Source organism: Ammospiza caudacuta, chromosome 21, assembly GCF_027887145.1.
Source record: "Ammospiza caudacuta isolate bAmmCau1 chromosome 21, bAmmCau1.pri, whole genome shotgun sequence".
NCBI classification, from domain to species: Eukaryota; Metazoa; Chordata; class Aves; order Passeriformes; family Passerellidae; genus Ammospiza; species Ammospiza caudacuta.
The window spans coordinates 10,730,811-10,743,848 of record NC_080613.1 but is presented as its reverse complement, the minus strand read 5'-3'; the positions used below and the strand labels follow the sequence as shown (position 1 = coordinate 10,743,848).

The following is a 13,038-nucleotide window of genomic DNA, read 5'->3' as shown; positions in this document are numbered from 1 at the left end:
CGTGCCCCAGCATGCTACGGACTCATGGGGCCTTCCAGCAGGAGGGCGTTGGGGTCTCGGAGCCAGGGCTGCTGCATGGAAGTGGAGGTCACCGAGCACAGGCTGTGACATGAGCTGATGGCAGCACCCCGCTCCCGCTGGCTGCTGACCCTGCAGAGCAACCAGCAGGTCTGCCCAACATCACCACAAAGCTCTCTCCACCACGGACCTCCTGCCATAGCTGCTAGCCTCCAAGTTGGCCATGTTGGCTTGGATGTTCACCCCATTGGCCTGTTCTTGACCCAGCTAGCCCAGTTCCCTGGGGAACGCGTCCTGGGAGCCTGGACTTGGCACCCCGTGGCAGGCAGAGCATTGTGACAGGCTTCAGAGCACTGGGGAGTAATTGACTGTGCAGCTGCCCCCAAAGTGGGGACCATCTTCTGGGATGAATGGGGTCATCTTCCTCCACAGTTTGCCCATGAACAATGTAGCAAGAAGAGCATGACTGGGACCCAAATATGGAGAGCTCTGTGTTGTGCAGCTCCCCAAGGAAGGGGAGAGAACAGCTCCATTGCCCATCCATGGGACCTGTGGTGCAGGTGGGCACTGGGCCTGCTCAGCTCAGGGCGTTGGGGGCACAGAGGGCTGTGGGCAGGTTGGTGTAGGATGGATGCCACACTATGGAGCAGGATCAGGACCAGGATGATACCCTGAAGAAGGAGCAACGTTGGGGTTACCAGGGGTGCCACACACCAGCTGCCCCATTTTTCCTGGGTTCTCCCCCTCTCCTCTGCTCACCGGTGGCACTGGTTCCCCCAGGTGCCCAGGGCACTATCATGTTGCTGTTCTCCCAGGGCAGGAGTCCTTGGTTTCCTAATTGTGGAGTAGTTCAAACACATCAGAACATGGGGGTCTACTCAGCACATGCAGATCTTTCTGCCAATTTTTCTCCTCTCTATTTTCTCGGCATTTTACTTGTCCCTCCTCCTCCTTGTCCTTCTCCTCCTCCTCCTCACTCTTGCACCACCCCCTGCACCTCCCACCCCGTCTCTGTCTCCTCTGCCCCGGTCATGGCTCAGGCCACAAAGACACACCCTGTGACCTCCCTGCAGAGCTGCTCGGGCGTGCAGCAGTGGGGAGAGGGGACCCCAGACATGGGGGCATTACTGGGACAAGGTGCCACCCAGGGAGCACAGAAGCAGCACAGGACATGACAAGGATACCCATCTTCCCTGGGGGTACAGATGATGAGTGGGAAGAGTGTGGGTGTTTCCCCCATGACTTCCAGGCTTCGAGGTGACAGTGAGAGGAGCACTTTGTGTGAGATGGTGGCAGTCGAGCCCGGCCGAGGGCTCAGCTGTCCCCAGGGCCGCATTCCAGGGGTGCTCCAGGAGCTTCTTGGTATGGAGCCTGCGCTGGTGCCAAGGGCAGCCTCCTCCATTTCTCATACACAGCCGTGGCCCCGAGACCCCCTGTGATACCACATGCTGTCCCCGAGGCGCCCAAGCCTGCGGCTGGGGACGGGCACCCCGCCACGGGGGCCACATCTCCCACGCTGCCACCGTCCCCCCGTCCCCGCTGCGCCTCGGGCAGCCTGGCGGGGACCTGCTCTGGGCAAGCCGGGTACAAAGCCGCCGGTCGCCCCGGGGACGGGATCTTGGCAAGCCCGGCACGCCAGGAGGTCGGGCAGCAAAACGCAGCGGGCGCTGCCACACGAGACAACAGAGTAGCCACAGTGCAGAGTGTCATACAACAGACGGCGACATGCAGAGGGACACGGCTCAGTCCGACAGACCAACAGCCCAACCTGACGCTGAAGTGTCTGAAGCTCCAGCACGAGCAGACACATTTGCACATTTGGAAACAGCTGGCTTTAGAGGCAGCAATTTGGAAATTTTCTCTGGTTATGTGAGAGCAGCGGAAAACACAAGTTTGAACCAAGGCTGGGTCTTTAACAACCTCCTCTTTGGAGCCTTTTCATCTCTTTTCTAGAGCTGCATTACTGCTGATGATAACCAGAGACAGCTGTCACTCCTGTGCGAGGACTATTCCGAATGCTAATTGTCACAAACAAAAATCACATGTAGAGAGTGTGACACGCATGGCTCTTGGTGAGGTGACACGGTGCCCAAATTAAATCGGGGTGATTGTTTTTAGGCATACAATGACAAACAGGTACAGGAACACTTAGGAACAGAAAAAAAAAAAAGAAAAAAAAAAGAAAAAATGTCATCAGTTTCAAGAGGTCAGCACCGGTAAGGTGAGCAAAGCACAGAGAGGAACATCAGAAATCATCCAGGCAAAAAGAAAACAAAAAAACAAAACAAAAACTCGGTTGCATCTCCCAACTCATCACAGGACTCCAAGCCACCTCCTGCCTGCCCTCCAGGATCCCAGCATCCTTTCAGGTACACGGGATGACTGACTCACTGACTGACTGACTGACTGGTGACGAACATGAGCTATGCATGTACACTGGCAGCTTCGGGATGGGTGTGTGGCAGTCGATGGGATGGCAGAAGAGAGAAAGAGAGAGAAAGAGAGAGGGCAGAATTGTTCTTCTTCCTCTTACCGTATCCTTGGAGGACCTACGTCTCTTGAAGCTGGAGGCCAGGGTGGAGGTGATGGACCTAAAAGTGGCTTTCTTTTTAGGGTCAGGTTCTGCTCTACCACTTTTTCTATCCTAAAATGAATATGTATAAGTAATTAGATCTCTAGTGTGTTGTTGGAAACTCTAAATCTATTTGAATACTGCCCCGTGTCATGGCCTTCATTTAGGTGAGAAAGCTACTGGAGGTGTTCTGCCACTCCCAGTCCTCCAAGGGCCTCCTTGAGCCAGGGCTACGGCACAGCCACCACACTGCTACAGCTACGGGGGGCCGGCCTCGCATCTGGAGCGCTGGGAACCCCTCTGGGAGGCAGCCCTGCTCTCCTGGTGTCTGCAGCCAGGCCGGCACAGCTGACCTCGCTTCCTGGGGGTGCTCTGCCTGGCGCCCTGCCCCTCGCTTCCACCGCTAGCCTGGCTGGACCGAGACGTGAGATGCTGCACCTACCACTAAAAAAAAAAGTGCTCAGGGCCTTTTCTGAGGCTGAATCCTAGTGCCACAAGAGAGAGAGAGGACTGCATTGAAAGAGAAGTCATTGTATGAATATTCTGTAAAAAAAATGTGTTCAAAAATTCAAATGATGCAGTTGTGCAAAGCCGAACGTGGTTGTTGGTGGTGGTTTGGTTTGTTTTCCAAAGTAAAACAGGCTAAAAAACAAAAAGGAAACTGGAAGAAAAAGAAAAGTAAAAAAAAAAAATACAAAGGAAAAGAAAGGGAGGAAGCAAAGCGTTAGTGCCATGATGTCGTCGGGTCGGGATGAACTCAAAGAGAAACAGAACTGAAAAATGTAGGCGTTGGAGTTAGCGAGTCGGACCTGGTTGGCGCAGGCTGGGAGCACCAGCCGCCATGGTGCGGGGGCCGCGGGCCGGGGGGCCCGGCCGCGCTCGGCGCCGGGCGCTGGCAACGAGTCCTCCCCAATTGCTTTGGTGCCAATGAGTGTGACCTTGCCGACGGGGGACGGAGTGACCAGGTCTGGCTCTGCTACCGCACGGGGGTAACCAAAATGTATCCCGCTGGTGCGTAGAGCATGCTCGGGGATACATTTGCTCCTCCTTCTCAGTTCTCTCTTTTGCGGACATGCACAAACGGAAAGGAAAGCAAGATGAATGGAATGAAATGTCTTTTTCTTCCATGGCATCTCAGGAAATAGCCATGGCAAAACTGTGATCCCAAAAACCATTATTTTTGTTTGTTTGTTTTAACAAATAAATCTTTCCACTTGCCTACCTTCTAGCAATGTACCAGATACTAGTGCTCTGACGTTTCCTCCTGTGGAAAAGTCTTACAATGTCAAACGGCTCTTTACCATGAGGCTGTTTACCCCCACAGGGCAGCATGCTTTGCTCACAGTCCCACAGACTCTGCCCAAGGACCCAGTGCAGTATTTTCTAGAAGGTTGGCAAGTGAAAAATGGCAGTGCGACTAGTGTGCTCTGTCCCAGCAGCCTTAACCCCCTCGGTGCTGCTGCTTTTTGGAAGCAAAGGAAAAAAAAGGAAAAAAAGGAGAAAAAAAATTGAGAAATGGCTTTTCCGAGACTCTTTCCGGTGAACTGAACCCAGCGAGCTCTCAGGATGCAGCAGCCCGGCCTCGTGCTCCCCTCGCTGCTCCCCCCGCAGCCCCAGCCAGCGCTGCTCCCCGGGGCCCCGCCGGGCTCCTCGGGCTCCCCGAGCCTCCTCCTCTCTCTTTGCCTGGCTGGCTCTGCTGTGAGCAGCAGTGTCCTTTAGCCACCTAAAGGAGCTCTCGCTCTGGGAACGCTGCTGCGCTTCCCCAAGGGAAAAACCAGCCCAGGCAACTCAGACAGAGCCTCCAGCTGCCCTACACTGGGGTCAGGGGCACGGTGGGGCTCAGCCCCAAAAGCAGCAGGGGAAGGGAAATGTGAGGCTGGTGGCCCACAGATGTGCCCGCGGCTCAGTGTCACTGCCAGGCACCTCCGACCCTCCTGGGCTTCCCTGCCTGAGCGGCACAGAGATGTTCCAGCAGCAGGAGAAGCCTGGGAGAGCAACAGCCCCATTAAAGGAGACCAAGGGAGGCTTGGCACTGACAGGGACCGGCACTGCTGGCTCCTGTGTGGGGAGATGTCCTTGTCTCCAAAGGACAAGAGCATGCACCACCTCTTTTTGGAGTTGGTCCTGGGTATGGAAAGGGCTACCATGCTGCTGCAGAGCAGGCAGGGAAGGGGAGGTGATGGAAACTATCCCTGGAGCATTCCTCCACCTGAGCACTGGGCATGGATGGTCAGTGGCAGCAGGCTGACCTTCCCATCTGCTGCTGAGCGCGGCTGGAGCCGGGCTGCAGGGCAGAACCTGCAAGGAGCCGTGCTGGCACTGCCTGCTCAGCCAGGGCAAGGTGTGCCTCTGGCACATGGTCCCCAGCAAAGTCCCCATCCCGAGCTCCACGTGTTTGGGCCAGGCCTCTGCCCTGTTGGAGCTTTGCTGGGAGAGACGGCATCGGGCAGGGGCAGCTCCCGGGGAAAAGGCAGGGACACAGGGACACTACCCTACAGCTTAACAGGCACCAATTAACCCAGCTGGAGCTACGGGGGTGGGGTGGGGGACAGAGGGCCCCATGCTAATCCACAGCTCTGCATTCACTGATTTGGTGAAGGAATGGAAAACGCACCTGGTGGAGATTTGCTCTAAAAACGGTTTGTCCTACCTGCAGGTTTTTCCTCCACACATTAACGGCCGCAAACGCCAGCTGCATCTGCTTCCTCCGCGCGTCCTTATGCCTTTTGTAAGCTATCTCTATGAATATTAAAAATATCCCGGCAACAATACCTCCAGCCACCAGCATAAACACACCTGAAATAAGCAGGAAAGTTACAGGGGGCAGTGGAATTGCAACACCATCCCTCAATTCTTCTGCATCGTGCTCAGCAATGGGAGCATCTGCCAGCCCCGGGTCCCCCCGCCATCCCCCCAGTCCTGGAGGGCCGGGAGGGGAACACAGCCTGGGCACTGAGGGGTGTCAGTGCCAGCTCTGGGGGGACACTGAGCTGCAGCACTGCTGACGACAGGCACGGCAAGCCCCAGGGCACTCCCCATCCCCAGGACCGTGGGGCCATTTGCACCAGAACCCAGCCCTGGTGCTCATCAGGAAGCACAGCCATGCACAGAGCTCTGTGCTGTCCTTGGGTGCCTGCAACCCTTGGGGCTGACATTTCTGGAGTGGTGTCTGAGGAGATGGAGCAAAATACCCCTTTTCTCCATTGTCTGTAACTGGCCAGCAGTGCTGGTGCAGACAGGGTCCCATTCCTCATCCCTCATCCCTCATCCCTCATCCCTCATCCCTCATCCCTCATCCCTCATCCCTCATCCCTCATCCCTCATCCCTCATCCCTCATCCCTCATCCCTGCATTGTCTGGCTGTAGGACCAGCAGCACCACCTCAGAGCGAGGGGAGAGCCTGTCTCAAGGTTCTCAGAGTCTTTACAAGATGAAAACCCTTCTCTATCAATTGTCCTTGTTCTGGCCCTGCCCAAGGCTCCTCAGGACTTGGGGGCTGCCCCTGGCCTCCAGCCCCTCCTACAGCAGGGCTCTCACTTGCCTTTCCCGAGGTGCTGTTCTCCTCTCTGCAGTGGTGCCAGCCCTGATGGCACTGTGACAGCCACAGTTGGGCCAGGGCACAGGGAGGGGAGCCATGCTCACACCACAGCCCCACTGGCAAGAAGGGCACCCAGGGAAGGTGGGAGAAACTTTGTGGAACTGCTCTGAGCAAGGTGGGAATGGAGCCCCACCTCAGCAGCCTCCCAGCACTAGGAAAGCACAAATCCAGAAGGAGCAGAGATTTGGCCTGAGAGGAGAGCCCCGGGGAGGATGTCTTGAGCAAAAGCAGGCTACCCAGGGAAGGGGGAGAAAGAGGTTTGCAGAACAAACCTGCCATATTTTCAAAGGTGAGTGTTGCTGGGGCATTGCTACGGGAATCACACTCTTGATACCTCACCCAAGTCTTGTCCAAATCCTCCATGAAGCCGTTCTCATGAGACCTGCAAGCACAAGGAGACAGCACAGGGCAGTCACTGGGGACCAGCCACAGGCAGCTGGGGCACACACTCTGTGCCTTGTGCCCTCCATCCCAGGGCTCTGGCCTTGCCTGCACCTCCTAGCAGAGGAAGCAGGGATGTGCTGTGTGTGTGTGTGTGTGTGTGCACCTTTGCACAGGAGTGTGTGGGCTGTGTGCAGGGGCTGCCAGCACTGCGTGGGCACTGCGTGGGCACCCAGAGCTCCCCACTGCCCCTGCAGCAGCTCTGGGCCAGTGCCTGCTGCCAAAAGGGCCACGTGTAAGCCATGGGGAAGGTGTGCTCCCAGGGAAGGATGGAGCTGTCAGTGCTCCAAGAGCTCTTGGAGAAGACTGCAGGGAGTGGACATGAACCACATCTACCAGTTCCCTCCTGCAGGGTTCCTCTGCCTGCCAGGGACACTTGGAGCCCAGGCAATGATGGACCCCAGTCCTTTCTGGTGACCCCCAGCACCTCTAGACCAGGGCACTGCTGCCTGGCAGCTCCCTGCAGTGCACACTGAGGGCTGGCACACCCCAGCAGCTCGGTGTCACAGCTCAGTGTCACAGTCATGTCCTCACAGTACCTGCCTGAACAGCTCGTGGGGATGGAGTGGGCACAGAGCACACATCCCACCACAGGCTCCCTGCACTTTCCTCCCTGTTGTTCCTGGTACACCCCCACCACCTTCCTGGGCCATCTGTAGCCCTGGGCTTCCCTACCCTCTCCCAGGAGGATACTGAGGACCCCTGTGGCCTCTTCAGGCTTCTCACGTGCTGGTCCCAGGTCCCATCTGTCCTGCTGCCACCCTAACCATGTTAAGATGATCCCACAGACAGGGTCCATGGCTCCCTGGGTCTGGCCCATCTTCCACATCCTGACCATTCTCCCTCAGGCCTTTCAGTTCTGCATCTTGGGCAGGACCTTCTTGGCTCTGACTCTGTCTCTCCTAAAATGAATCTCCCAGCACTCCCTCCTTTCACTTGCTCCTTCCCTGCTGCCTGTTTCTCCATGTGACATTTCTCTGTCTGCAATGAGTGTGGCTTTGCCAAAGCCACACAAGGAAATCCCTTTTCACCCATAACATCAGGCTGACTGTGACACCCCACACTGCAGGTCAGTGCTGCTGTAAAAGCCTTGGACTCGGACGTACCCCTGTGTAACAGGAGTAGCCAGAGGGGAAAGAAAAGAGCCCTGCATGACCAGGGCAGGGCAGTGCTGTGGGACAGGCTGACCCTGAGGGAGGAGCGGGGTGATGGCAGCACCCACACCCTGCTCACACAGACAGTGCTGGACAGGCTGCTCACACAGCCCTGCTGCTCTCTGCCCGCATTGCCTGCAGCCCTGGCTGGCCCTGACCCTGCTCTCTGCCCTGCTCTGCCCCCTCCAGCTCCCTGCTCTTCCCCAGCCCTGCCAGCCGGAGCCGGGGCTGTGGGTGCCCAGCCCAGCCTCACAGTGTCCCTCTGTCAGGATGGAAGGGCAGCCCCCCCGGCCCTGGCCCTGCAGAGCTCTGGGGGGAGGCTGGCACTGCCTGGCACGGACAGCAGGGAGGCAAGAGCCGTGTACAGACTTGAGGATGGCCAGGGAGACGTTCTGCTTCCAGGGGCTGTCCTTGCGCATGCCGATCCCGAAGCCGGAGCGGAAGAAGAGCTCCCCCGTGGTCACCAGGTCACACTTCTGGGAGGCCTCGAACTCCAGCACCGCCGAGTCCCAGATGAAGGCGTGGAGCTTGCTGGACACACAGGGGGATGCACGGGTCAGGCTGGGCAGCCCAGCTGGTCTGCAGCGAGGGTGCTCGCAGCCCGAACTGAAACACTGAAGCCACCCAGCCTTGCACTGAAGGAAGAAAAGAGGCCAGAAAGGGAGGCCGTGGCCAGGGCTCCCACTGTGCCACCCCCACGCAGAGCTTGTGCTCCCCACCGAGCCCTGGGACGCACTAGGACTGGGAGGTGCCATCAAGGCACGCTTTGGCCACAGCTCCCCCAGCTTTGCCCTGCTTGCTCCACCCAGCTGAGCTCCCGGAGGCCCTCTCAGCGTGGCCAGGCAGGGTCTGACCCCACTCACTTGTCCCTCACTGCCTGGATGGCCTCGGCAGCGCTCTCGTAGTTGTGCTTCTCCATGTGTCGGTACATGGTGCTCAGCTCCACCTGCCGTCGGAAGTAGATGTCCACAGAGCTCTGCTTCACCGTGGCGTAGATGAACTTATCCGAGGGGTTGCGCAGCTGAAAGGACACGGCAGGGCTCCAATGCATTCTGGCCTTCACCAGCAAAACTTTCTCACCCCAAAGCTGTTTCCTAATCTCCCTTCTCCTTCAGGCACCTGTTCCCTAGAGAAGACCTTGATCTCCTCAGAGGATGCCACAGGCAGTGAATGCTCTTGGGAGCATGGTGCTGGGGCAGTGAATGCTCTGGGTCCATGGTGCTGAGGCAGGGGATGCTCTGGGAGCAGGGGATGCTCTGAGACCATGGTGCTGGAGCAGGGGATGCTCTGGGAGCAGGGGATGCTGGGGCAGGGGATGCTCTGGGATCATGGTGCTGGGGCAGGGAATGCTCTGGGAGCAGGGGATGCTCTGGGATCATGGTGCTGGGGCAGGGAATGCTCTGGGAGCAGGGGATGCTCTGGGAGCACGGTGCTGGAGCAGGGGATGCTCTGGGACAGGGACACGGTGGCACTGAGGGTGCAGGAGCCCCGTGGATGCCATGGGTCTGGCAGTGCCGTGGGCAGGGCACACTGCAGGGTGTGGGATGCTGTGGGTCTGTGCTGCTGCAGGGCACATTCCTGCGTGCCTGGGCTGATGAGCTGTGGCTGTGTCCTTGCCAGAGCAGGAAATGGATTTGAGGCATGTGGAGAGTATTGACTGCACCGCAGGGACGATTTCATTAGTTATAACTCATCCATAATGAATCGTTTCCTCGGTGGGCAGAGGAGGCTCTCCAGGAACTGGCAGGCAGTTTGACTGCAGACAGGCTATTTCTGGGCAGGTTGTTTTCCTGCTGATCCCTGCCCATGTCTGTCCATTCCCACCCAGGGCAAGGGCTCAGACTCATCAGCACCAGCCCAGGCACAGCTCCCTGGGTCTGGCCCCCAGCACAGATCACAGCCATGGTGAATCAGGGCTCTGGGAGCCACAAGCCATGTGATGTGTCCTAGGGAAGGGGAAAGCAGAGGGGTCGTTACCCGAGGGTCGTTGATGCCTGTGATCCTCTCCTCAGGTCGGTCCAACACCAGGAAGGCTGCCAGGTTGGCAGTGTATGAAGCCACAATGATCATAGCAAAGCCAGCCCACACCATGCCAAGGATACGGGCAGAGAAACTCCGGGGAGCACCTGCAGGGAGAGGAGGGATCAGAGCAGCACCACGAGGGCTTGGCTTGGTTGCCAAAGCTGTGTCAATCCTCATGAGCCCAATGGCAGCTGCAGATGTGCACCATCTATCTGCTCTGCCAGCAGCTGTGCAAGGAGCGTCTGCATTGCCTGAACCAAAAAAAGCCTCCAGCTCTTTCCAGGGCACGCTGTGTGCCACCCTGAGAGGGTGGGTAACTCTGGGCAGGGCATCCAGCCCAGGTTTTCCTGTCTTGTTTCCCATCTGGGGCTGGGCCTGGCAGGAAGCCCTGACACCTGCCACAAGTGTGCCACACTCAGCAGCACCAAATCTCCTGCAGCCTGCTCCAGGGAGGGCTCAGAGAATGAGGTCCCACAGGGACCATGTGAGAGGGGGAGGCTGTGGAGGAGGGCAGGGGCTGCCCCTCAGCCTGCCCAGCTCAGAGCCTGGGCTGCAGGGCAGAGCAGTCCTGCTGTGAGCTCTGACTCACCTTCTCCAATGCCAGAGTTCAGCAGGACTCCCCAGGAGAACCACATGGCTGAGGAGAGAGTCAGGGCATCTTCCTCCTCCTCCTCACTGTTTACTTTGAACCGGCCAAATGGGCTGGAAAACAAGATGAAGAACCCTTGTCATTCCCCTCACCCTGATTCCCAGGGCTCCCCACTGTGCCCTACGTGTCCTGGTGCAGCCCTGTGTCCCTCATTCCTACAGACTGTCCCTGCTCCCAGGCAGTTCTTCCCTATTGTGGCACATCCCCGTGCTGACCTACAGCCCTGCCTGGCTCACACTGCTCCTGGTCCCATCCCACTCTCTCCAGACCAGAAAGATCATCTGACCCTGGCCAGCTCCAGCCTCTCCCACTGCAGCACAGAGGGGTCCCTGCAGATCAGCCATCACAGCCTCTGGGCACAGGGCTGAGGCAGGGACAGGTGCCCTCAGAGGAGCTGCCACAGGGCCAAGGAAGGCCAAGAGGAAGTTCTCTCAGAGCCCAGAAGCTGACAGTGCCCTTGGTCAGGGATCTGCACAGCACCTGCTCTGACAGGTGTGTTCCACATCCCCACATGCTGGGTACCCCAATATCCACATCCCTTAGCTTAGGCAGCCAGAGGGGCCAGGAGCCCCAGCCCAGGGCTGGTGGGGCATAGCTGGTGGGGTAAGTCCCTGTGAGAGCCCTCAAAGGGCTGCAAGACGTGCCCAAGCAAGGGACCCAGGGGACAGTTCCCAGGAGCACCTCCCTGTCCCCTCCACATCCCAAGTGGCCCAAAGTGCACTCACCTGAATCGGTCTAAGAGGTACAACATCACTGCCACCACGTGCACAGACAGCCCCACCAGCAGCCAGAGTGTGCTCTGGAAGGGCTGCATGAACGAGTCCAGGGTGCTGCGGGGGATTTCCTGCACACAGGAGAGAGGGAACAGCGCTGGCATCCCCCAGCTGCACCCACAGGGGCCCTGCCCCAAGCTCCTGCTGCTCAGGAAGGGTCAGGTTGGTGCAGACAAGAGCCTGCATTAAAACCAGAAGCCTGGAGGCTGGAATTTGCAGGGGCTGCTCTGGGCACTGCAGTCTGGGGAACGGGCACCTCCCGTGTTCTACAGAAGCTCCCCCCCAGCCCATACCTTCTTCACGAGGATGGTGAGGCCCTGGTACTTGAAGGGCTTGGAGAACTCAATGTACTGAGCCCGCTCGTTGTTGATGGTGAGGGGAGCCACAATCATGTCAGCCTGGCCGCTCAGCAGCTCCCCCATCATCCCGTTCCACTCCTTCTTGTTGCTGTTGTTCACCTGCCAGGGAGCCAAGGCAGGGTCAGACCCCTGCCTTGACACACAGCCCCCACCAGCCAGGACCCTGCACTTTATAGGAATCCTGCATTGCCCTTCCACCCACCCTGCTCAGGAGAAGGGCCTGGGGGTGTTTCAACACACGAGACAGGCAAAGAAAGACCACAGGCTGCCCAAACTCACCCTCTCTTGGGTACCAAATTTACCATCAGCCACCAGGTGAACCTCGTAGGTGAAGTTCATCACGCCTGCCAGGCGGATGAGCAGGTCGATGCAGAAGCCGTAGCAGCACAGGGCCACGGTGGGACGGCCTGGGGGGGGACAGGGGGGCCATGAGGGGGGACAGCCCCAACCAGGGACCCCACAGCATCCCCCTGTCCCAGGGACAGCAGCCACCCCACGGCTCTGGCTCCAGGTTGGATGGAACCACCTTATCCTTCAGGGCCATCTGCCTCCATGCTGCCTCCAGCCCTGGGGGTGTGGGCAGGCTGGGGACAAAGGGGTCCCATCCTTTGCCATGTCCCAGGGAGGTGGGCTCAGAGGGGGTGCTGCTCACCCACTGCAGGGCAAGGAGAGGGCTCAGTGCACGTGCTGGAGGAGTCCTGACATGAGCCCAGCAGGCTGAACACAGCCCAGGACACAACTCTGGGGGGATGTTGTGCACAGGAAGGTGTGAGGAGCCCAGGGGAGCCCTTCAGGTGGATTTGGGCAAGGCTGGCATTGCTGAGCAGCTCCCACCCCACACCAGGTGCTCACTCCTGATCCTGACACAGTTCCTGTGACAGTTTGGAACTGGTGCTGTGTCAGTGCAGCACATGCTAAGGTGCCTTGAGGGCCTTGCTGCTGCTGGAGATCAAGGCAGAGAGAATTGGAACAGGCCAGGAGACAGAAATTTGGGATGCAATCCCTCAAAGCTGCCCTGGAGCCCATCCAGAAGAGAGACAGTGGGAAAGAGTCTGCTGGGCTCAAACCCCTGGATCCCAGGGCCCAACTCCTGCACAGCACTGCTGAGAGGCTGAGCTGATGGGGACAAGGGGGTGTCTGGGGGCCAGCTGTGCTGTCACCTCTCTGTGCCTCATCCTCTGGGCCTCCTGGGTGACTGAGCACCCTCCCTGGGACCCCTTCCTGGAATGGCAGTCCCCAGCAGACTGAGTTACCTGGGATGGTCTCATTGGGTCCAGTGCAGAAAACCTTTTTGACAGGATCTCCATTGATGGTGAATTCCTCCCTGCATGTCCCATCTGCCTGAGTGGGCTTCACATACACAAAGGGCTCTTGGTGGATGGTCACAATCTGTGAGGTGAAGCACAAACACCCTCTGGTCTGTGTTTCCCTCCAGAGCTACATTCCCATGCT

General features: G+C 58.3%; 1 protein-coding gene across 15 annotated transcripts in view; it reads right to left on the bottom strand.

The window, feature by feature from the left end:
- GRIN1 (glutamate ionotropic receptor NMDA type subunit 1) overlaps nucleotides 1–13,038 on the bottom strand; it is a 40,376-nt gene that overhangs the window by 4,805 nt on the left and 22,533 nt on the right. For 4 of the 15 annotated variants that reach the window (XR_009275590.1, XR_009275591.1, XM_058818062.1 and 1 more), the window contains 11 exons: nucleotides 12,840–12,975; nucleotides 11,866–11,993; nucleotides 11,521–11,685; nucleotides 11,180–11,298; nucleotides 10,395–10,507; nucleotides 9,761–9,909; nucleotides 8,647–8,804; nucleotides 8,153–8,314; nucleotides 6,461–6,570; nucleotides 5,241–5,386; nucleotides 2,552–2,662 (listed from right to left, as the gene is read on the bottom strand). Coding sequence is in view for 10 of the 15 variants with exons in the window: in XM_058818062.1 (XP_058674045.1) it covers nucleotides 2,552–2,662; nucleotides 5,241–5,386; nucleotides 6,461–6,570; nucleotides 8,153–8,314; nucleotides 8,647–8,804; nucleotides 9,761–9,909; nucleotides 10,395–10,507; nucleotides 11,180–11,298; nucleotides 11,521–11,685; nucleotides 11,866–11,993; nucleotides 12,840–12,975 (1,497 nt within the window). In the remaining 5 variants the exon portion in view is untranslated. Of the gene's footprint in view, nucleotides 1–182; nucleotides 690–777; nucleotides 853–2,059; nucleotides 2,166–2,551; nucleotides 2,663–3,399; nucleotides 3,652–3,812; nucleotides 3,855–5,240; nucleotides 5,387–6,460; nucleotides 6,571–8,152; nucleotides 8,315–8,646; nucleotides 8,805–9,760; nucleotides 9,910–10,394; nucleotides 10,508–11,179; nucleotides 11,299–11,520; nucleotides 11,686–11,865; nucleotides 11,994–12,839; nucleotides 12,976–13,038 lie in introns of those variants that run through there. The other 11 variants (XR_009275588.1, XR_009275589.1, XM_058818058.1 and 8 more) reach the window with 7 other exon arrangements.